This window comes from Typopeltis vanoorti, chromosome 21 (assembly GCF_054136105.1).
Source record: "Typopeltis vanoorti isolate ZY-2024b chromosome 21, IOZ_Tvanoo_1.0, whole genome shotgun sequence".
NCBI classification, from domain to species: Eukaryota; Metazoa; Arthropoda; class Arachnida; order Uropygi; family Thelyphonidae; genus Typopeltis; species Typopeltis vanoorti.
Genome location: NC_143569.1, coordinates 82,623,220 through 82,649,240, shown reverse-complemented (window position 1 = coordinate 82,649,240; position 26,021 = coordinate 82,623,220). Strand labels below are relative to the sequence as shown.

Below are 26,021 nucleotides of genomic sequence, written 5' to 3'. Positions count from 1 at the left end.
TCAATAATCTTTCTGTATTTTAGTCTACAGTTCACATCTGAGAGCTGCTCAACTTTTATTCGTTTTAAAACTTTCTTACATGTTATTCTTTTCAATATGAAATTCAATTTTATCCTGCTCAAGACTAAATAGTGATCACTTCCAATTTCAAATCCTCTGTACACTCTGGTGTCCTGCACCAGGGAGAAAACATCACTATCAACAATAACATAGTCAATGAGACTTTTCTTATTCCTAGCCTCTTCTCTCCATGTGAATTTGTGCACATTTTTATGTTGGAACATGGTGTTAGTAATAACCAGTCCATGTCCTGAGCAGAAATCCAACAGATATTTGCCATTATTATTAGCTTTGCTCTTTTCTCCAAATTTTCCCAAAACATTTTTGTATGTCTCACAATCATTTCCTACTCTACTATTTAGATCCCCAACAAGGACCAACTTTTCCTTTTTCATTGTGTCAGTTGCTTTTTCTAAAGCCTCAAAAAATTCCTCCACTTCGACCTTAGTAGAACCTTCTGTGGGACCATAGGCACAAATAAGTCTCATTGTCCAGTTCCCCATTCTCATATTTGCCCACATTAATCTACTTGAGACTGACTGCCATTCAAGAAGATTAGCCTCGTATTTTGTGTTGAATACTATGGCTACTCCTTCTTTTCCTTGATTGTCATTGCCTGAATATAACATTTTGTATTTATTGCTCAGAAAGATCTCACCAGTTTTGGTCTTTTTTGTTTCAGTCACCCCTATTATGTCGATCTGGTACTTATCTAATTCCTCAGCTAGCTCCATTTCTTTGCCATTCAGGCTTCTTACGTTGATAGTACCGATCTTTAACTCTGGTGATGTTGAGTTGGGGTTTGTTTTCAGATTTGTTCCAGTAGCTGACTTTTCGCTGTTCGCCCTGGTTCCCTGGCGAAAACAACGGGGGCCTTGTTTAACCGGGCGACGCCGCAGCCGGCATGAAATTTTGTCATGTTGTACCATCATTTTTTATTTTGGTTTAACCAATAAGAATACAATTTGGTCGGCTAAATCCCAAATTGCCAGCCCATCCTCGTTCGTTCAGTATCAAAGTAGATACCCAGCAGGGTGCACCACGAGAAGGTGAGGATTGGACATTAGGTCAGAAGCCCTGGTCGGTTCTCCGCATTCCTTTAAAGGCTATGTGGAGGTCTCCTCTCAGTTATACAGCTTTGACCCTTAAGCACCCCATCACTATTTTATGGCTAATAAATTTATTTCCGTAAGTTTAATTTTCCATCTTTAATTTTTCAAAGTGTCAGCTTACATACCTATATTGAAGCAGAAGCAACTATAGCGGTGAATACTATATATATCATTGGGTACAATGAAAAAAAAAACGGCGATGGGAGAGTTGTTGACATTAATGTCAAATACTGCAACGGTATGATTTCCATAAGCAGAAAGCTTAACAATTCATCAAGGAAAATTGGAAAATAAGTCAATCACTAGCACTGAATTAGTGCAAACCAACCAAATCACTAGAATTGGGCTATTGGGCTACAATAAAGCATGCATGTATTGGATATTGCATCAGCCAACTAGTGAAAATTTTCAAGTAACATATCACCTTAGATTAGCTATATTCTTCTGAAAGTTTATGACTACTTTTTAGCTACTTTTATATTGCTTTTTTGCATTTTTCTCTGTTTTACTTGTATTAGAAATTTTTGATGTAATTTTTTTCAGGACTGCCATTTAACTTTTCAGTCCAGCAAGAAACTCTGGTTTCTTCTGTTCAAATTTTGTCAGTCACTGAGGTTTGGTTCTTGTTTTCAAACTTTCATTTTGTTTCCTCCAATAGTATGAGTCTACAGTTCAAATAAACTCTTGGAACAAAACAGTTATTGCATACCAAATTGTACATGGAAACATATTAATTTAAGTTAGTGATTTCATTATAATGAGTGTTTTCTTCAGTAAGTGATGCATTCAAGTGTATTTGAACTATACTCCTCCAGCCACAAAGTATTTACAGCATTGGGTTTTAATGTATAAAATTATTTTTATACATTCACCTCTTACTGAAGAAAACGCCCATTATAATGAATTCACTAACTGTAACAAACTATCAAAAAAGTCCTGATCAGAGTTGAGTCCCTTAGTATTAATGTTACACTAAAGAAATTGACTATCCAATATGAAAATTCACACCAAACTTTGACCATGCTTAAGCTATATACATATATTGCATATTCTAGTAGCTACAAAAGATGTGTGGTTGTCCATCACTTGTGGTGAAGCTTTACCAAAAATCTTATGTAGTCCAGTTTCTCTAATTTAAAATTAGCACAAGCTGCCTCTTTTTTTAAACCTGGTTTAAAAAAAATAATAAACTAGCTAAACATAGTTGCTTTGCTAATACACCTGCCTCTCATTGTTGCAAATTCCTAGGAACCAAAGAAATTGTTTATATGAAAGGTTCTTAGCTGTGTCTTTTTAGTGGTTTGTTAGAGCAAGCAAGTTCATTAAAGTGTTCAAAGTTCACTGCACAAGCTTTAAAATATTAAAGCTACTGTATACCCCTGAATTTGATGATGATGTATGTACCTTTTAAATTTTCATGAAGATGCTGTCAGCCAATGAAAGCAAAGCATGTAGGAAAATGTTTACTTTATATCTGTACGTTAAACCCATTGTAACTGATTAATAGTGTACTCTGAAATAAAATAAAAATTAAAATATTGTTTGAATTTAACAAATGCAAGATATATTTACAATAAAGAGGAATAAGGAGAATGGCAGGAACATACATCATGTCCAGATATATATATATATATATATAAAGGTGGTCTGAAAAGTTCTTGATCTCGACTGTCGATGACAACAAAACTATTGGCAAGATTTATTTTTTTTTCCTAAGTTGGTACATCTGTCATAAGTCATTCTATCAAGCAGTTTGTTTTATACAGCTGTCTGAAGGCAAACGTGTTGTCCATATTCCTTGAAATGGATAAAATTGAGTATCGTGCAGTTATAAAATTCTTTGTAAAAGAAGGTTTAACGGCAAAAGAAATTCATTTGAAGTTCATAAAAGTTTATGGACACCAGAGGTGTAGTGAGGCTATGGCCAATGTAGCCCCGACCATAGGCGTAAAAATTTAGATTTTTAACTGCGAAATATATTATTAAAAAACGTTTTTAAAAAAATTTAAAATGATAGAGACATAAAAAATATTTTTGACATATTTTTATATTTTTGATAATTTGCAAAAATACGGCAGTAATTAGTTATCTAATATTCATGCGTAAAATATCTTTGTAAAACATCTCCCACCTTTCCGTGTATCTTGTGACGAATTTTATTTCAAGTAACGATGGTAACAATACCCCACTTCTCTGCATTACGCTGATAGTAGTCACGTGATAAATTCAAAATAATGCTTCATTAGTTTTTTTACAGTAATTTTTATGTTAAGTGTTCAGTTGAAAAATATACATTTTTTAATCGATTAAAATTGTTTCCATTAAAATAAAAATATAATAATAATAGAAATTTTAAACAAATTAAACGAAGACGGACTTGATGTTAAAGATTTAAGGGGGCAAAGTTATGATAATGCAGCTAATATGTCAGGCAAATACAATGGTATGCAGGCTTTCATAATGAAAGTTAATAATCTAGCTACCTTTGTACCCTGTGCTGCACATTCGCTTAATCTTGTTTCAGTTCAAGCTGCAAATAATAACATAGAAATGATAAATTTTTTTGGAATAATTCAAAAAGTATTTAATTTTTTTGTTTTTTCAACTCAAAAATGGGAAAAAATAACATCTACATTAAAAATAACTTTAAAAGGTCATAGTGAAACATGGTGTTCTAAATTAAATTGTGTATCTGCACTAAAAACACAATTTAAAGCAGTATTAAATATTATTACTGATATATATCATACGATCCATATTTTGGTGCAGATAGTATTAGTGGTGCAAAAGGACTTTTGTTTCAAGTCTTATAAATTTGTTTTTATGCTGTTTATGGGGAAAAAATATTGATACAGATAAATACAGTAAATTTACAACTGCAAACAAGAGACCAAGATATTTGTCGAACATCCGTTCTTTTGAACAGATTAGTAAATTATTTTAAAGATTTCAGAAACAATGGTTTTCAAGCAATTAGCATGGAGTGCCAGCAAAAGTGTCAAGAGCTACATATTGAACCTAAAATGACTGAAAAACGGAAAAAGAAGTTAAAATTGTTGTCAGGTGAATCTAGTAATTGGAATATGATTATTACCGCTAAACAAGAACTAAATCAGTTATTTTTAGAAGTTGTCGACATAATTATTTTGCAACTTACCAACCGCTTTGAGAGCATTCATACAATATCGTCACTCATGTTGGAGGCTTAATGGATTTTTTACAACACTCAAAAAGAATTAAAATAGACTTTAATACTTCCTATATATTTCATCCTAGTCACTAGGACATCTACGGAGATTACAAAAACAATTAATGTAACATATACACAAATAACAAACAATACTAAGCCCAACCATGTGGGTGACACTAAAGTCCTATCTAGGTAGAGCGCCCTCTAAGGGCAGTAGTAGGTGGCCTGGAATGTAAGGTGGGAACTCTGGTGATGAGTGTTTCCCAAATCTTCAGACGCTTAATGCAACCATATTTATTGAGATTTGGTTGGTTTTTGAGAGCTGCTGCTGCTTCTAAGAAAAGTCTCTCTTTCTTGAATTTGCTGTGGTGGAGCATGGTGGTTTTCTTCCATGATACCCTGTGGGTGGTGTCCAAAACATGGTCGGCCATAGTTGTGTTTAAAGATATAAGACTTGTGTTCCTCTAGACGGATGGATGCTGATCTGCCTGTCTGTCCAAAGTATGCCAGCTTACAGGAACAGGGTACTTTGTAAACTCCAGGCAGAGAGAGAGGAGGGAGCTGATCTTTCGTAGAACGGATAAGGGTAGTAAGTTTGCGGTGGGGTTTATATGCTGTGTGTAGGTTGTACTTTTTTAGAATCTTGGCTATTTTTTCGGATGTGCCATGGATGTAGGGTATGGTGATGGCATTTTTAAATTCTTGTTGAATTTAAAACTACTTTTAAATTACTTTGGACAGACAGGCAGATCAGCATCCATCCGCCTAGAGGAACACAAGTCTTGCATCTGTAAACACAACTATGGTCATTCAGGCTTGACCATGTCTTGGACACCACCCACAGAGTATCATGGAAGAAAACCACCATGCTCCATCACAGCAAATTCAAGAAAGAGAGACTATCTTAGAAGCAGCAGCAGCTCTTAGAAATCAACCAAATCTTAATAAATACGGTTGCATTAAGCTTCCGAAAATTTGGGAAACACTCATCACCAGAGATCCTACTTTATATTCCAGGCCACCTACAACTGCCCTTAGAGGGCGCTCCACCTAGATAGGACTTTAGTGTCACCCACGTGGTTGGGCTTAGTATTGTATGATATTTGTGTTATGTTACATTAGTTATTTTTGTAATCCCTGCAGATGTCCTAGTGACTAGGACGAAATATAGGAAGTATTAAATTCTTTTTAATCCTTTCTGAATGTTGTAAAAAATCCATTAAACCTCCAACATTATGTCTTCACAGCACTTAAGCCTCTATACACGAACTGAATGTGAGAATTACAGAGGTATTTCCCTACTGAGTGTTCCTGGCAAGATTTGTGCAAGTATACTTGAGAAATGGTTGAGAAGAATTGTGGAAGAAAAGCTTAGTGAAGAACAAGCTGGATTCAGGCGAAATAGATGCTGTCAGGATCAGATCTTCACTTTACAACAAATAGTTGAGAAAGCATGGGAATATAACAAAGATCTATATATAAGTTTTGTAGATCTGGAAAAAGGTGTATGACAAGGTGCCAAGAGAGAAGCTATTCAATACGCTACAGTTATATGGTGTCAGTGGGGCATTATATCAAGCAATACTTAGTCTTTATTTGAGTTGTAAGTCAGCAGTTAGAATTGAAGGAAGTACAGGAAGATGATTTAATGTTAAATCTGGTGTGAGACTAGGCTGTACATTATCCCCTCTGTTATTCATTATTTGTATGGATCACATTATGAAGGAAAGTGGTATTAAACATGATATCAAAATTGGAGATGTAATGTCATCTCTTTGCTTTATGCGGACAATGTTATACATCTAAATAAATCCGCTATAAGTCTGCAAGATTCCCTGACTAAATTGAATAACTGTTGTAATAAATATGGTATGAAGGTCAGCAATAAAAAGATAAAGACAATGAAAATAGGCAGAATCGTTGAAAATGTCAACTGCATTGTGAACGGAGAACCTATTGAACAAGTAAAACATTTCAGCTACTTAGGTACGATTTTTAGTGAAGATGGTAAATTAAATATGGAAATAGACAACAGAATCAACAAAGCTGGTATGGTAGGAAGTCAATTGAATAAATTCATATGGAATAAGAGAGAAATTAGTCGGAACACTAAATTAGTTGTATACATGGCAGTGTTCAAACCAGTTTTAACTTATAGATCTGAGAGCTAGGTCAGAAGTAAAACACTTGACAAAAGACTAGAGACTGCAGATATGAGAGTCCTGAGAAAGATTAGAGGCGTGAACAGATGGCATCAATCGCAATATCATATTAAAAACGTGGATATTAGGAAAGAACTTGACATTCTCAGCATCCAGGAATGCATTAGCAGAGCTAATCTCAGGTGGTATGGTCATGGAAAGATTAGCAAAACAAGTGTTCTCTGCCAGGTTGGCAGGAAAACGACCCAGAGGAAGACCAAGATATAGGTGGATTGATACTGTTCAAAGTGCCTTAGACGATAGAAATATAACATCTGATAATGTTGGAGTCTTGACAAGTAACAGACTGATTTGGAGGAAAATTGTAGATTGGAAGTTAGTAATGATGTAAATATTTCATGTAGTACTATCATATCCTGTAAACCCCTTGAGGGTACATGGCAGGAATTTGATGATGATGAATCTGAAATGTTTTGTGAAGCAAATTTCGACAATGTAATTGATAATTTTGCTCAAATAAAAGCTCAGAAAATAAAATTATTGTAAAATTGTGTTATTGTATTGAAATAAAAAGTATAAAAATATCTGAGTTTTTTTTTTTTTTTTAGAACGGCACAATTTTGTTTCCTGGTCATAGGTGCCAAAATTCCTCACTACGTCTCTGATGGACACTCTTCTCCTTTGTTTTCAACAATTAAGAAATGGGCTGCCGAGTTTAAATGTGGCCATACCAGCCTTGAAGATGATCCACTTGAAGGACATCCAAAAAGTGTAATAACACCAGAAATCATTGATCAAGTGCATAATATGATATTGAATGACTGGCAAGTCAAAGTGCATGAAACTGCTGAGACTATAGACATTTCAAAAGAATGTGTAGGACATATTTTGCATGACGAATAGCATATGAAAAACTTTGCGCAAGATGGGTGCCGCACTTGCTCACAGCATATCAAAAACACACTTGCATGAAAATCTCTGAACAGTGTTTGGAACGTTTTAATGAGAATAAAACTGATTTTGTGCATCGATTTATTACTATGGATGAGACTTAGATTCATCATTATACACCAGAATCCAAACAGCAGTTGTTCAGTGCCAAAGAAGACAAAGTCGGTTCCATCAGCAAGAAAGGTAATGGCATTGGTGTTTTGGGATGCTAAAGGCATTTTGTTTATTAATTATCTTGAAAAGAGTAAAACAGTAACCGTGGAATATTATTCCAATCTTTTAACCAGACTATACGAAAAAATCATCTTTCATCAGGACAATGCACCTGCCCACAAAGGTGTTTTGGCAATGGGAAAATTAAGGGATCTGCACCCTATTCCCCAGATTTAGCTCCCTCTGACTTCTATCTCTTCCCAAAACTAAAACTCTTCCTTGCTGATCAGCATTTTTCTTCGAATCAGCAGCTGTAAAGGGGTATTTTGCAGATCTTACTGAGAACCACTACAGGGATGGGATAATGGTGCTGGAATAAATGTATTAGTCTTAAGCGAGATTATGTTGAAAAATAAAAATAATTTTGAAATTATAAATTCGTTTTTTCATTGTTAAGCCGAGAACTTTTCAGACTGCTCTCGTAAAGGAAATGAAACAGCAATATGATACAAGTACAAATGCAAACAATAATTGGAGAAATATGAGTGTAGAATTATAAAATTGAAAATACAATATTGTTTAAATTTTAAAATGCTGCATTAGCAAATAAAAACCTGAAAAGTTCAGCAGTCAGTCAACTTTATAATTGGTCACCTCCAATGACAAAGAGGGAGCGGTCACAAATGAGGAACATTAGTCAGCCTACATTAGTTAAGGGAAGGGTAAATAGTGACTGTCCCATAAAAAGCAAAATTTAACTGAAAAATTCTAAATCAGAATAATTTTTTTACTTTAAGGTCAAAGAATCTTTCAAACACAAAATGAGCTGTTGCCCACACAAGCTTCATAACTTTTAATTTTTTATTTCTAAGAGAAAAGTATCTATGCCAGCTGTCCACCATTAGGTCTCAGTTCAATTAGGAACCTGACATTCCCAAGCAACATACACACTTGTAAAGGCTATCTGGCTAGAACTACATTGCCTGCAATGGCCTGTGTTTTAAGCAACAGAGTGAGACGACGTGAAGGGAGTGGAAATAGCTATGCGCATGCGTGAAATCACAGTGCTGCAGCGAGGACCTGGAAGTTCCCACAACCGAGCAAGCCAAGGTAGCTTTGACTAGACAAGCAAGCAAGCATCGGCCTTCAATACACAATGCAAAGCTCAATTATTGCCACGCAAGCTTAAGATGTCTTCTGTCTACAAAAATAAAAGCCTAAATGGAATGCTTATAAATGCATGCATTTATTAACAAATAAATATCACTTCTTTCTCAAGTAAATTGCTTGCGCAACAAGCATGGAGAATTTGCCGCTAGAGAGCACAGATGTGAAGAATACAGCACAACTGGCTATCTTTTTCCGTGGTATTGATGAACAATTCAATGTGATGACAGAAAATCTGCTAGTGCTTTACCTATGAAGGGAACGACGAAAGGCACTGATATTCTTGAAGCTGCCAAGAAAACGCTCCAGCATTTCAGCCTCAGCTTAACCAACCTCGAGGGTGTGGTAACTGATGGTGCCCCTACTATGGTGGGAAAGAATGAAGGGTTTGTTACACTGCTACAGAAAGAACTAGAAGGAAAAGATTTCGTCCATTACCACTGTTTAATCCACCAGGAGAATTTCTGCACGAAAACTGTTGAATTTGAGAATGTCATGAAAGTTATTATGACTGTTGTTAACATTATTAGGGCAAGAGGATGGAATCATCGTCAATTCCAAGAGTGCAAAGCAGATCACGCTGATGTGGTTTATTATATTGATGTGCGTTGGTTGAGCAGAGGGAAGGTTCTTAAAAGAGTCTTTGACTTAAGGAGCGAAATACAGCAGTTCATGCAAACCAAGGGGAATCCAATTGCAGAATTTAACGATTGAAAGTGGATGTTTATGTTTGGTTTCTATCAATCCTTTGATTATCTACATTCACTATATTCCAGTAGTCCCTAGGATTCACTATAGCAAGCATCTACTGTATACCAAACTTACTCACTATAACATGCTGAAAAATCCTAACCCAAGCATCCATAGGCACAGGGCTTTTCTAAAGAAGTTGCTATAGCCAACTATCCACTGTAACAACTTATTCTTCTGATCCTTACAAGTTATCCATAGAGAGAGAATCGGTTGTATATTATATGGATTGGATGAATACTTAGCATTTTGTGAAAAAATCAGCAACATATAATGAAGTAAACTAATAAATTGTTATAAATTATTATTTTAATAATGGTAATAGCAGTTACTACTATTATAGTATAAAATTAAAATATTAAGTTAAAAATATTGTACAGAAAGCAGAATATGAAGAAAATTTTTTCATTGTGCTGCAGATAAAAAGTAACTTTACTGAATGTAGATGGTATGATTGTTTAAATAATAAATGCCCACTTTGTTAAGATCTGTCAACCTGGTGTATATGACACATAGCACAGAGTGCTACTACATTGGATGAAGAGATGCATGAGAAGGAGGAGCTGTTGCATAACCTGATAAGATTTCAGTAATGGGGATAGATGGAATATCAGCACACATGCTAAAGGAATGTTCAGCTGAACTGATTGCCCCAGTTGTATATGCCAGCCTAGTTGGCCAAGTGGTTAGCATATCTGTTCTTCAGCCAAAAGACTGCAGGTTTGAATCCCATCATGGGCATGAATGTTTGCGATTGTCTGTGAAAATACTGGTGTTGGTGGTGGGCAGTAGATAATGCAGTTTGCTATAGTTGGTGGAGACTGAGAATTGTAGAGTAGGTGCCCTCCCTCAATGAGGCTTTGGATTCCTTGGAGGTGTCACGTAATAATAATAATAATAATTTGAATCTCAGCTCAGGAAAGAACGTAGTATCCCCATTGTACAAATAGTATGCAAAACTATTGCATTTTTAGAGAAGTTGGCAAGAATTCATATACAGAAATGGGTTTGCAAGGAACAGCATGGGTTTATCGAAGTAAAGTCATGTCTGAGCAATATGCTCATATTTTATAGCAGTGCTATGGCTAAACTGGATAAAGAGAATGAATACCTTGAAAAGCTGTTGCATAAATTGGAATTTGATTTAGATAAGCAAGAGGCTGATGATTGTCTCAGAAAGTGGTATAATGGCAGAGGAGATCTCTCAAATTTGGGGTGACCAGTGGTATATCCATGGGAACCATTGTTATTCAATCTGTACATTAAATGATATTGGGAAATACCTGACAGGAGGTGTTCAATTGTCTATCATACAAAGATAGGCAGGGCAATCAGGGATGCTAATGCTGCCATGCAGCACTTACAGAATGACGAATAACCAGAACTGTAGGCAAATCATAATGACTGTCAAATCAGTGTGAAAAAGGATACAATTATGCACTTTAGTATGATGAGGCTAGAGATCCTGGAATTATGGTAAATAGAAAGTTGAAGTTCAAAGATTCGTAACAACTCAGAAGATAATTGCAATATTGAAACATTAATGTGTAAGGATAAGAAAGTCATTTTGCCTCTTGTAATGAGGTACCTGACTACTGAGTGCAGATTTGGTCTTCTAGTTCGAGAAGGATGAAGCATGGAAAGTACAAAGAAAAGTTACACAGGTGTCAGGATTATGAGTACATATTGAGAGTGTGGACTGCAGACAAAGAAAGAGGAATGATACGATAGAGGCCTATAAATTTCTGAGAGTGTTATGTGATGGAATTGCATCAAATGAAATCATTTGATGGAATTGCTCATTACATGAAAGGTTGGGAAAGGATAAGAAAGAATCTGTGGAAGTTGAGTTTGTGTACAGTTAAGGAAGAGATGAGAGCTAAATTTTTCTCTCACAGAGCAGTGAGTGAGTGGAACAGTTTGCCTGTGTGGTGCAACTAGTATGGGTGTCCTTCATTGATGAGTTCCTAATTCCATGGGAGGGGGGCTCTGATGATGATAATAAGAATATTAAAAGAATTTTTCTGTGTAAGGGTAGAGGTTATGATGGAAGGAAGTTATTGCATTGCAGAAGAGCAGTTGTACTGTTGTAGACCATAACTTTCAATACCAAATTTAGAATTTTTCTGATTAAAAAAAAAAAGTTAATCTTATTGGTTTTAGGAAGCATGTTGAGGTAGAGCCTTGTAACTTACACATTATTCTACATTTTCTCCACAAAGTGTACACTTGTTATAATGCTGCTGCATCATTTGCAATCCTCTAAGAAAAGGTCTTTCCTCTGTTGCACAAATTAATCTATTTTTGTTCTAGGTATTTATCAGAACTTTTCAGCCCCTCATACATGAACTGACTACTGTTGAAATTCTTGTTCTTTCTAGAAGAAAAAAAAAAAAAAAGAATTAAAATAGTTAATGGTGACAGCTTATCTTTAATTAATTTCTACTGGAAAGTGCATTACTGGAAACCGACTACTGTTGAAATTCTTGTTCTTTCTAGAAGAAAAAAAAAAAAAAAGAATTAAAATAGTTAATGGTGACAGTTTATCTTTAATTAATGTCTACTGGAAAGTGCATTACTAATGGATTTTTCTTGTATATTGTGGCTATAAATAGATACTTTTCAGTTTGCTTATTGTATTTCTGATAGTTAGGTTCAGTCTGAAATATCTGACATATTTTATGATAATTTTATTTTATCAGTAAACCTTGTATATACATGTTTTGCAATTCGTTTGTCATAAGTATCTTTGAAGATTTATAGGCCATGTTATAAATGAAACAGTAGGACTGTAAGTACCCTTTTTGCTACTATATTAGTGAGTACTGTAGCTACTTACCTAATTGCATTCAATATATATTTTAATTGGAGTAAAAGAAACTAAGCATGACAGGCCACTCTTACTACAGCAGTCTTATAGTAAATACACTATAACTACAAAAAAAAAAAAAAAAAAAAAAAAAGTCTGTCAAAACCATTCCATTAATTGTATATTAAAAGAACTTAGCTGTAGTAAACTATCCAGTGTAATTGTTCTTTTCATGTCCTCTGAGTTCATTATGGTGAAAACTGACTGTATCATTATTTATGTTTATTGTTGCAGTTCGACACAAAGCAGAGAGTTCATATTCATCCATCATCAGCTTTGTTTCAATCTAAGCCTTGTTTTATTGTCTATACAGAATTAGTCCAGACATCAAAATGCTACATGAGGTAAGCCAAGTCTGTTGACATTCCTCCCCTCCCAATTTATATATTATGATTATTTTTCAGCTGTGAAGTTAACTATTTTTCATGTATCCTTTCTTTTAGTGTTGCATGGTGATCAGCATTCATTTTAGAAATTATGGACTTTACAACCGTGTTATAAATAACTATTTTAATTTAAAAAAACACTAGACATTTTCCTTAGCCACCTAAGCAAACAACACAAACACATACAGTTCCAATTGAGATTGAAAAGCAGAACACACTTCTGTTTCTAGATACACTTGTCACACATCTTCCTTCTGGCAGTCTTTCCTATACACACATACTGACCAATATATACACACAAATTCCTACCATCACCCAACACAAAAACTAGGTGTCGTTAATACTCTAAAAAACACGACTTGAAGATTTGCTCCAATGAACAAGTTCTTAAAGACGAATTTAAAGTTACCAGCAATACTTTCATAAAAAATGATTACAGCCAAAACACTATTAACAAAATTTTCTACAAGAATCTCAATAAAAAAACAAAGATAAACCAGACCACAATTAAAACTATGACCATTCCTTACATTAAAGGGACATCAGATAAAATAAACAGAATACTACAGAAATACAACCTTAAGGCCACCTTTAAACCTCCTGCAAAATTAAAACGCTTACGCAACTCATCCAAAGACCCACTCCCTCCGCTGGCCCACCCTGGAGCATATCGTATTTATTGCACCCATGATCTACCATATATAGGGGAAACAGGATGCACAATTCCTATCAGATAAAATAAACAGAATACTACAGAAATACACGCACAATTCCAAAATCCAAAAAGAACATAAGGGACACATTAAATATAATAACTATGGTAAAGCTGGCCTTTCTGATCATGCCCTGAACACACATAGAATTGACTGGAAAAGCACCAGTTGTTTACATCGCACCAAAACATGGTATGAACGTAAATTTAAGGAAGCCTGTGAGATTCTTATCAACCACCCTAATCTGAACAATAATGATGGTCTAAAAATCCCAAGCATATGGAAAGCACATATTCTACCCATGGAACCTTTCTCCCTAAGAGTTAGCTATTAGTTAATTTGGCTAAGGGAAAACAATCGCAAAAGTCACATTAAGCAGGGAGACACGCATATCGTGATGCATAAACTATATTACTTTGTTTTTATGTGATAATAATTTTTCATTGAGTTTCATTTTCATGCTTGTTTCATATCTAGTACTTTAAATATTTCTGTTTTTTTTTTTTAATTGATAACTTAAGTATTTTCTCTTAATTAAACACTTGCGGCCCGATTATTAAAAATAAAAGTTGAATGTGGCCCGCAAGTCTGAAAAGGTTGCCGATCCCTGCTCTTGACTATTCTTTCCTCTAATTTTTTCCAAATACAGTGGTACCTTGAGATATGAGTGCCCCAACTTACGAGTTTTTTGAGATATGAGCCTGCTTCAGTGACGTCACAACCACCACTCTGCTCAGATTCCCGAGTCTTGTGCGTCATTCAGTTCGCATGTTTACCTCACCGCAGAAGCATTTCTATCGTGCTGAGTTTTAATTTTGTGTTTTGTTTTTTTTGTATGTACAGTTATTTAGCTAATTTTTTCATATAACCATGAGTCCAAAGAAGGTGAGTGTAAAGAACAGTGGTGAGAAAAGGAAAAAGGTGATATCCATGGAATTAAAGCGTGAGATAATAGACAAACATGAGCAAGGCGTAAGAGTAATAGACTTGGCAACACAGTACGATTGCACTACTTCTACGATATGTACTATTCTGAAGCAGAAGGACTCGATAAAGGCTATAACTCCAGATAAGGGTGTTAAAATTATTTCAAAGCTACGCAACTCTGTCCATGAAAAGATGGAGAACCTGCTGATTTTTTGGTTGACAGGGAAGCAGCTCGCAGGAGACACTGTGACAGAGACTATAATTTGCGAGAAGGCATATGAGCCATTTACGCAGATTTGCTGCAGCAGACCCCAGATACTTCAGCACAGGAGGCTTCACAAGAGCAGTTCAAAGCCAGTCGTGGGTGGTTTGAAAAACGAGGAACTGATGACGGAGGAGTTGACAGAACTACACACGCAGCAACATACGGATGTTTTACAAGAGATTGGTACAACTGCAGAGGAGGTTATCTCTTTAAGTGAGATAAAGAAAGTGTTGGCAATGTGGGAAAGAGTTTCAGACTTTATTGAAAAGAAACACCCTGAAAAAGTTGCAACTGGTTGTGCAGCACCACTATTTAATGACACTTGCCTAACTCATTTCAGAAACATTCTAGGGATATAAAAGGGAGGAAGAAACAAAGCTCCTTGGACAGGTTTCTATTGAAACGCCCTGCGGATGAAAGTGACAAAAGCGTGGCAAAAAAGAAAAAAACTAGTGAAGAAGAAAATTAAGTTAAGCAAAAGTGAAGTGAAAGAAAAAATTAATACCATATGCTAATCGGCTCTGCCAACATCTGCTTATTTCTTTAGATTCTCTTTTACATGTATGTATGTACAGTATTTGGTTTTGTTTTGTTTGTATACAATATTTGTTCATTATAAATACATTATTATAAAAAAAATTGGAGTGGTTTTTTGGAGGCTGGTACGAATTAATCTCATTTTAATTAATTTCAATGGGAAAAACTGATTTGAGATACGAGCATTTTGACTTACGAGCTCAATCATGGAATGAATTAAACTCGTATCTCAAGGTACCACTGTATTTCTTTGTTGGATATTCATTTTGCATACAAGAACCAGCTTTCCTTTTTTTCTTTATATCAGGCCTTCTCTAATGACTAAGAATTCCTGTATTTCTTCCTTAGTAGAAATTGCCTGCAATGTCAGTTTATCTTTGCATTTAGTGTTAGATAATGAAGCTACTCCTTTCATTCTCTGATTGCTATTTCCTAAATATGACACATTATAGATATTATTTTAGTATATCTCACTTGTTTTAGTCTTCTTTGTCTTGCTAAAGCCAATTACACAATGCGTACTTTAATTTTTCTACTAATTGCACTTCTTTTTCTATTGCTATTTCTTATTATGGTGTATATCTTTAATTATGCTGACAAAGTCTGAGTTTCTTAAAGTAACTGACTCTTTTTGCTGTTTATATTAGTTTTCTGACAAAAAACAGCATGAAAACTTGTTTAACTGGACAGTGTTCTATCTCACATAACATCTCATAAGTTAATACAGTTTGGTTAACTAGCCTTCATCTGTAACGCTGTTGTCATGTAAATTATCTTTTCATTTTGAGGGAAAAAACAAGTAAAGCACTTTATATAGAACAGTAAAGTAAAATATTTTATTTGGAACAATGTTTTCTATTTTTTTTTCAAAATTCTACATAGTGCCTCATAATTCATCATCATCAAATTCCTGACATGTACCCTCAAGGGGGTGTACACAGTGGTGAGCTATAAGGGGCTCGCCCGAGCCCTTTGTTCTTCTTGTTTACTTTTTTATTTTTTCAAACAAAAAAAAAACATAATTTTTTGAAATATATTAAGCAACAAACTTATACGGTAACCTAACAAAGTGATTTTATTAAATAAAATATTATAGTTACTGTTACCACCATTTTACAAATAAGATTTCACTTTTGGTAATCGCATATAAATAAATAGGACTATAAAATAATGCCCCTTGATTGGTACTGTTGATTATCACTTGAAGTATAAAAACAAAAGAGAAATATAATACTTCAATAATATTTATTTATTCTTTATAGATTGTTTGTCATAAAAACTTCTATCGCAAATAAAAGAAATTTATTTTGTTTATAAAAAATGCAGACTACTTCATATGTGCGATTATAAAAGATTTTATTCTTATTATATTTTGATAGTTAAAAAATGTTTTTCTTCTCTAAGATAAATTAACACAGATGATTGTGTGCAAATATTTCATGTTTAGATCATGAAATATTTGTTTAAAAATGATAGTCTTTACAGGTTGATTGTCCCCTCAAACTTTTTGATTGGCATTTGTACACAAGCTGTTTTAATAAAAGTTTTTGTGTAAAATACGTTTTTTTTTTTTTTTTTTGCTCGACGATGCGAGCCCTTTGTTAAAATTTCCATAGCTCACCACTGGATGTACAGGATACTACATGAAAAACTTACATCACATCGACTATCTACAATTTTCCTCCAAATCAATCTGTTACCTACAAAGACTCCAATATTATCAGATCTTATATTTCTGTCTTCTAAGGCATTTATTACTGTATCAGTCCACCTATATCTTGGTCTTCCTCTGGATCTTTTTCCTGTCAACTTAGGAGAGAACACTTGTTTTGCTAACCTTTCCTCTCCCATTCTGTTTAATTGACCATACAACCTGAGATTAGTAACACATTCCTGGATGCTAACAATGTCAAGTTCTTTCCTAATATCATCGTTTGTAATATGATATTGCCACTGATGCCATTTGTTCACGCCACTAATCTAAAATTAGTGTTTTATTTCTAACCCAGCTCTCAGATCCATAAGTTAAAATTGGCTTGAACACTGTGTTGTATACAGCTAATTTATTGTTTTAACTAATTTCTCTCTTATTCCATATAAATTTATTCAGTTGACTTCCTACCATACCAGCTTTGTTGATTCTGTTATCTATTTTGCCATTCAAATGACCATCTTCACTAAAAATCATGCCTAAGTGGCTGAAATGTTTTACTTGTTCTATAGGTTCTCCATTCACAAGGCACTTGATATTTTCAAAGCTTCTGCCTATTTTCATTGTGTTTGTCTTGTTAAGACAAACACAATGAAAATAGGCTGACCTTCATACCAAATCTATTACAACAGTTACTCAATTAGTCAGGAAATCTTGCTGACTTGTATTGGATTTATTTAGAAGTATAACATCATCCGCATAAAGTAAAGAGCTGAAATTAACATCTCCAATTTTGATATCAGATTTAATACCACTTTCCTTCATGTCATCCATATAGATAATAAATAACAGGGGATAATGTACATCCTTGTCTGACACCAGATTTAGCATTAAACCATCTTCCTGTACTTCCTTCAATTCTAACTGCTAACTTACAACTCAAAAAAAGACTAAGTATTGCTTGATATAATGCTCCATTGACACCATACAACTGTAGCATTTTGAATAGCTTCTCTCTTTGGCACCTTGTCATATGCCTTTTCCACATCTACAAAACTTAAATACAGATCTTTGTTATGTTCACATGATATCTCAGCTATTTGTTGTAAAGTGAAAATCTGATACTGACAGCTTCTATTTGGCCTGAATCCAGCTTGTCCTTCAGCAAGCTTCTCAACCATTTCTCAACTTGCATAAATCTTACTGGGATATACCTCTATAATTCTCACATTCAGTTTTATATATGGGTACTATGAGAGCTCTACTCCAATCATCTAGAATTCGTCTCTCTGTCCAGACCTTCTGAACTATGCAGTGCGGCCATTGTAACACTTTTATACCTCCATACTTCAGCATTTCTGGTCGAATATCATCTACTTCTGTTGCCTTTCCACATTTTTGGCTTTTGATGGCTTTTTCTCCTTGAAAATATGGATATGTATTCCTGATTACATGCCTGGTTTTTACCACTGTGCTGTCATCATTGCTTGTTTCATTTAGCAATTTTTCAAAGGATATCATTTTCTACTGTTTTCATGTCACTTCTTTTTATCATCTCTAATTTCTTTTACTGCTCTCTTTCCTCCATTTCTGAGCTTTTTCAACAACCTCCAGAATATCTTGCCAACTTCTTAATATTTGTTTTCTATGTTCTCAACAAAGTCTTCCATGACTTTTGTTTAGCTAGTTTTACACAGTGTTTGACTTTCTTACATTTGTCTCTGTATTCTCTAAGAGCACAAGCTGACTTATTTAGGAACTTTTGATATGCATTTCCTTTACTGCTTCTTTAACTTCCTGTGTCCACCATGGAGTTCTGATTTTTCTGTCCTTGCAGACAAACTTACCACATGCCTCTCTGGCTGAATCAATCAGTGTTTTCTTCAGGGCTTGCCACCGAATCTCCAAGGTTTGTTTCCTGTTCTCAAACTCTTTCATTTTTTTTTCAATAATGTTTGTTTATTTTAGTCTACAGTTCACGTCAGAGAGCTGCTCAACTTTTATTCGCTTTAAAACTTTCTTACATGTTCTTGTTTCAATATGAAATTCAATTTTATCGTGATCACTTCCAATTTCAAATGCTCTGTAAACTCTAGTGTCCTGCACCAGGGAGAAGACATCACTATCAATAACACAGTCAATGAGACTTTTCTTATTCCTTGCCTCCTCTCCATGTGAATTTGTGCACATTTTTATGTTGGAAGAGCAGAAATCCAACAGATATTTGCCATTATTATTAGCTTTGCTCTTTTCTCCAAATTTTCCCAAAATATTTTTGTATGTCTCACAATCATTTCCTATTCTGCTATTTAGATCCCCAACGAGGACCAACTTTTCCTTTTTTATTGTGTCAGTTGCTTTTTCTAAAGCATCAAAAAATTTCTCCACTTCTACCTTAGTAGTACCTTCTGTGGGACCATAGGCACAAATAAGTCTCATTGTCCAGTTCCCCATTCTGATATTTGCCCACATCACTCTACTTGATATTGCCTGACATTCAAGATTAGCTTCGTGTTTAGTTTAATACTATAGCTACTCTTTCTTTTTCCTGATTGTTATTGCATAATATATAATATTTTGTATTTATTACTCAGAAAGATCTCAGCAGTTTTGTCTTTTTTTGTTTCACTCACCCTCTGTTGTGACAATCTGGTACTCATCCAGTTCCTCAGCTTGCTTCATTCTTTGCCATTAAGGCTTCTTATATTGATAGTACCGATCTTGAACTCTGTTGATGTTGAGTTGGGGTGTGTTTCAGGATTTTTTCCAGTAGCTGACTTTTTGCTGTTCACCCTGGTTCCCTGGCGAAAACAACGGAGGCCTTGTTTAAACATGCAACACCCCAGCAGACATGAAATTTTGTCATGTTGTACCATCATTTTATATTTTGGTTTAAGCCAATAAGAATACAATTTGCTCTGCTAAATCCCAGAATCTAGCCCATCCTCATTCATTCAGTATCCAGGTAGATACCTAACAGGGTGCACCACGAGAAGGTGAGGATTGGACATTAGGTCAGAAGCCCTGAACGGTTCTCTGCATTCCTTTAAAGGCTATGTGGAGGTCTGCTCTTAGTTATACAGCTTTGATCCTTAAGCACCTACCTGATACTTTTATATCTTAGTTATTGCAGTAAAATGTTTTTATTTATCATTCAATTATAAACTCGTATGCTCTACATAAATGACATTTTTCAACTGAAAAGATTTTCTAAAAGCTTATTATGAGCATAGATTTTGTTGTTTTACAATGAATTATCAGTATCATTTATGATAATGCAAAATTGTAACCAGATGCAAGAAATAAGAAAAGCCTTATCAACTATGTCACTGTCATCATCAAATTCCTGACATGTACCCTCAAGGGGTGTACAGGATATGATAGTACTACATAAAAAATTTACACCATTACTAACTTCCTATCTACAATTTTCCTCCAAATCAGTCTATTACTTGTCAAGACTCCAATATTATTATTATCAGATCTTATATTTCTATCGTCTAAGGCAGTGCTTCCCAAACTTCTGGATGTCAGGACACCCTTTGGAAAAATTAAAATATTTCATGGCCCCCCCTCGAAAAAAAATCATAATATAGACATATAGTATTATAATATTTATTGGATTTATATTCAATACAAAACATACACAGCGAATATTGCAAAAATCAAATGCAAATATTACATTTTTAGCATCTTACGTACACATTTGACATGTCACATTATCTCATATTTTTATATAGATAAATATATTATTATTGTACATTTGCAGTACAAGCACATGAAACGTAAAACGATTAGTAATAAAGAAAGAATTAAAAACATAAAAGAAGTTTAATAACAATTTAATGTGATGGATGTGTTTCAATACTGCTACACAAAAAGTCAATATCAGGTGAAATATTTGGAACTGCAATTCTTAGATTTCTGCTTTGAAATGAAACTTATACGAATAAGCATGTATTTACTAATATTCATTAAGCGACGAAATATGCAGGAAGCAAAATTTGTGAACCCGCACCAATGTGTGATTTTTTTCCATTAAAATATAAAAAATAATAAAAATTAAATACATTTCTTTTAAGATTAAAAAAAAAATCTACTTAAGTCTTAAAACATTTTCAATTTGTTTTCATTATTTCACGCCACCCCCCTCAACAAAACCTACGGCCCCCAAGGGGGCCGCTGCCCACAGTTCAGGAAGTGCTGGTCTAAGGCACATTGTACCGTATCAATCCACCTGTATCTTGGTCTTCCTCTGGGTCGTATTCCTGTCAACCTGGCAGAGAACACTTGTTTTCCTAATCTTTCCTCGCCCATTCTGTTTAAGTGACCATACCACCTGAGATTAACTCTGCTAACACATTCCTGGATGCCGACAATGTCAAGTTCTTTCGTAATATCCTCGTTTTTAATATATTGCCATTGATGCCGTCTGTTCACACCTCTAATCTTTCTGAAGACTCTCATATCTGCGGTCTCTAGTCTTTGGTCAAGTGTTTTACTTCTGACCCAGCTCTCAGATCCATAAGTTAAAACTGGTTTGAACACTGTCTTGTATACAGCTAATTTAGTATTATGACTAATTTCTCTCTTATTCGATATGAATTTATTCAATTGACTTCCTACCATTGTTGATTCTATTGTCTATTTCCATATATCATCTTCACTAAAAATTGTGCCTCTGTAGCTGAAATGTTTTAGTTGTTCCACAGGTTCCCCGTTCACAATACAGTTGACATTTTCAACAATTCTACCTATTTTCATTGTGTTTGTAACGCTGACCTTCATACCATATCTATTACAACAGTTATTCAATTTAGTCAGGGAATCTTGCAGACTTGTAGCGGATTTATTTAGAAGTATAACATCGTCTGCATAAAGCAAAGAGCTGACATTAACATCTCCAATTCTGATATCATATTTAATACCACTTTCTTTCATGATGTGATCGATATAGATAATGTACATCCTTGTCTCACACCAGATTTAACATTAAACCATCTCCCTGTACTTCCTTCAATTCTAATTGCTGACTTACAACTCAAATACAGACTAAGTATTGCTTGATATAATGCCCCATTGACACCATATAACTGTAGAGTATTGAAGAGCTTCTCTCTTGACACCTTGTCGTATGCCTTTTCCAGATCGACAAAACTTAAATACAGATCTTTGTTATATTCCCATGCTTTCTCGACTATTTGTAGTAAAGTGAAGATGTGATTCTGACAGCCTCTATTTGGCCTGAATCCAGCTTGTTCTTCACCAAGCTTTTCTTCCACAATTCTTCTCAAACGTTTCTCAAGTATACTTGCATAGATCTTGCCAGGAACACTCAGTAGGGAAATACCTCTGTAATTCTCACATTCAGTTTTATTTCCCTTTTTATATATGGGCACTATTAGAGCTCTACTCCAATCATTGGGAATTCATCCCTCTGTCCAGGCTTTCTAAACTATGCAGTGCAGCCACTACAAGACTTTTATACCACCATACCTCAGCATTTCTGGTCGAATATCATCTACTCCTGCTGCCCTTCCACATTTAAGCCTTTGATGGCTTTTTCTACTTCAAGTATCGATATGTATTCCTGACTGTATGCCTGTTCAGTGTTTTTTACCACTGTGCTATCACTGCTTGTTTCATTTAGCAATTTTTCGAAGTAATTACTCCATACTTCAAGGATATCTTTTTCTCCTGTTTTCATGTCACCTTTATCATCTCTAACTCTTTTTACAGCACTCTTTTCTCTATTTCTAAGCTTCTTCAACAACCTCCAGAATATGTTACCACCTTCTTGATATTTATTTTCTATGTTCTTGCCAAAGTCCTCCCATGACTTTTGTTTAGCTAGTTTTACACAGTGTTTTGCTTTCTTATATTTGTCTCTGTATTCTCTAAGAGCAGAAGCTGACTTATTTATCAGTAACTTTTGATATGATTTCTTCTTTAACTTCCTGTGTCCACCATGGAGTCCTGATTTTTCTATCCTTGCAGACAATCTCACCTCAGAGCTTTCCTCAAGGCTTCCCACTGAATCTCCAAGGTTTGGTTCCTGTTCTCAAACTCTTTCATTTTTTCTTCAATAATCTTTGTGTATTTTAGTCTGCAGGTCACATCTGAGAGCTGCTCAACTTTTATTTGCTTTAAAACTTTCTTACATGTTATTCTTTTCAATATGAAATTCAGTTTTATCCTGCTCAAGACTAAATAGTGATCACTTCCAGTTTCAAATCCTCTGTACACTCTGGTGTCCTGCACCAGGGAGAAAACATCACTATCAACAATAACATAGTCAATGAGACTTTTCTTATTCCTTGCCTCTTCTCTCCATGTGAATTTGTGCACATTTTTATGTTGGAACATGGTGTTAGTAATAACCAGTCCATGTCCTGAGCAGAAATCTAACAGTATTTGCCATTATTATTAGCTTTGCTCTTTTCTCCAAATTTTCCCAAAATATATTTGTATGTCTTACAATCATTTCCTACTCTGCTATTCAGATCCCCAACAAGGACCAACTTTTCCTTTTTCATTGTGTCAGTTGCTTTTCCTAAAGCCTGAAAAAATTCCTCCACTTCTACCTTAGTAGAACCTTCTGTGGGACCATAGGCACAAATAAGTCTCATTGTCCAGTTCCCCATTCTCATATTTGTCCACATTACTCTACTTGACACTGCCTGCCATTCCAGAAGATTAGCCTCGTATTTTGTGTTGAATACTATGGCTACCCCTTCTTTTCCTTCATTGTCATTGCCTGAATATAACATTTTGTATTTATTGCTCCGAAAGATTTCGCCAGTTTTTGTCTTTTTTGTTTCAGTCATCCCTATAATGTTGATCTGGTACTTATCTAATTCCTCAGCTAGCTCCATTTCTTTGCCATTCAGGCTTCTTACATTGATAGTACCGATCTTTAACTCTGGTGATGTTGAGTTGGGGTTTGTTTTCAGATTTGTTCCAGTAGCTGACTTTTCGCTGTTCGCCCTGGTTCCCTGGCAAAAACAACGGGGCCCTTGTGTAACTGGGCGACGCCCCAGCCAGCATGAAATTTTGTCATGTTGTACCATCATTTTATATTTTGGTTTAAGCCAATAAGAATACAATTTACTCCGCTAAATCCCAGATTGCCAGCCCATCCTCATTAGGTCAGAAGCCCTGGTCGGTTCTCTGCATTCCTTTAAAGGCTATGTGGAGGTGTCCTCTCAGTTATAAAAATTTGACCCTTAAGCACCCCACTATGTCACTGTTGATAGTAATATCTTCATGCTGGTTCAGCATACAAAGTTGTACGGAAGATTTGAAATTGGAAAATATTGAAAAGAACAGTATGTAAGAATGTTTTAAAAATAAATAAAGTTGAGTAGCTTTTACACATAAACTGTAGAATCGATTATTCCAACATTATTGAGGAAAAAATGAAACAATTGGAAAATAAAAGCCAAACTTTGGAGTTAAAGAAGCAGTCCTGGACAAAAAGAAAATATAAGAGTTAAGCTATGTGTAAAAGTAGTAAACAAAAGTCATGGGAAGACTGATAAGAATATAGAAAATAAATATCAGGAAGATGGCAAAATGTTCAGGAGGCTATTAAAAAAACTTAGGAATGGAGAAAAGTGTGCTGTAAAAGGAATCAAATGTCATAAAGGTAACATGAAAACTGAAGGTAAGGACTTTAAAAAAGGGTTAAATGAAACAAGTGGTAATTTTTCAAGAGAAATGCAAACAGGAGTACTCATCAATACCTACTGGTAGAAAAAGCCATCAAAAACTCAAAATGTGGAAAGGAGCTATAGTAGATTATATTTGACCAGAAATGCTCAAATATGGAAGTATAATTGCAGTGACCATATTCAGAGGGCCTGGTCAAAAGGCCAAATTCCATATGAAGTAGAGTACTTGTAGTTCACAACTGTAAAAAATGGAATAAAGGTCAGAAAGATTTATACAAGCACTCTTGGAAAGAGTGTTGAGGAAAATTGTGGAACAGAACTTGGAGAAGAACAAGCTAGGTTCAGGCTTTGCAACAAATAGTTGAGAAATCATGGGAATATGACAAGGGTCTGTAAAAGGCATACAAGGTGCTCAGAGTAGAGAAAAGCTTTCCAAAACACTACAGTTATATTGGATAAATGGAACGTTACACAGAGCAACACTTAGTATATCATCATCATCATCAAATTCCTGCCATGTACCCTCAAGGGGTGTACAGGATATGACAGTACAACATGTAAAAATTACATCATTACTAACTTCCTATCTACAATTTTCCTCCAAATCAGTCTGTTACTTGTCAAGACTCCAACATTATCAGATCTTATATTTCTATCGTCTAAGGCACTTTGTACCATATCAATCAACCTATATCTTGGTCTTCCTCTGGGTCGTTTTCCTGCCAACCTGGCAGAGAACACTTGTTTTGCTAATCTTTCCTCTCCCATTCTATTTAAGTGACCATACCACCTGAGATTAGCTCTGCTAACGCATTCCTGGATGTTGACAATGTCAAGTTCTTTCCTAATATGATTTTATCCATTTTTAATATGATATTGCCATTGATGCCATCTGTTCACGCCTCTAATCTTTCTCAGGACTCTCATATCTGCGGTCTCTAGTCTTTGGTCAAGTGTTTTAATTCTGACCCAGCTCTCAGATCCATAAGTTAAAACTGGTTTGAACACTGTCTTGTATACAGCAAATTTAGTGTTCCGACTAATTTCTTTCTTATTCCATATGAATTTATTCAATTGACTTCCCACCATACCAGCTTTGCTGATTCTGTTGTCTATTTCTATATTTAATTTACCATCTTCAGTAAAAATAGTGCCTAAATAGCTGAAATGTTTTACTTGTTCCACAGGTTCTCCATTCACAACACAGTTGACATTTTCAATGATTCTGCCTATTTTCATTGTCTTTGTCATTTTATTGCTGACCTTCATACCATATCTATTACAACAGCTATTCAATTTAGTCAGAGAATCTTGCAGACTTGTAGCGGATTTATTTAGAAGTATAACATCATCCGCATAAAGCAAAGAGCTGACATTAACATCTCCAAATTTGATATCAGGTTTAATACCACATTCCTTCATAATGTGATCCATATAGATAATGAATAACAGAGG

The 26,021-nt window shown here is 34.9% G+C and overlaps 1 protein-coding gene across 1 annotated transcript in view; it reads left to right on the top strand.

Annotated features, from left to right (window-relative positions):
- The window catches only part of LOC150095056 (ATP-dependent RNA helicase DHX33-like), a 202,020-nt gene that overhangs the window by 164,302 nt on the left and 11,697 nt on the right, over window positions 1–26,021 (top strand). The window contains exon 19 of the mRNA XM_090410944.1: window positions 12,649–12,758. Coding sequence (XP_090267070.1) covers window positions 12,649–12,758 — 110 coding nt within the window. The remainder of the gene's footprint in view (window positions 1–12,648; window positions 12,759–26,021) is intronic.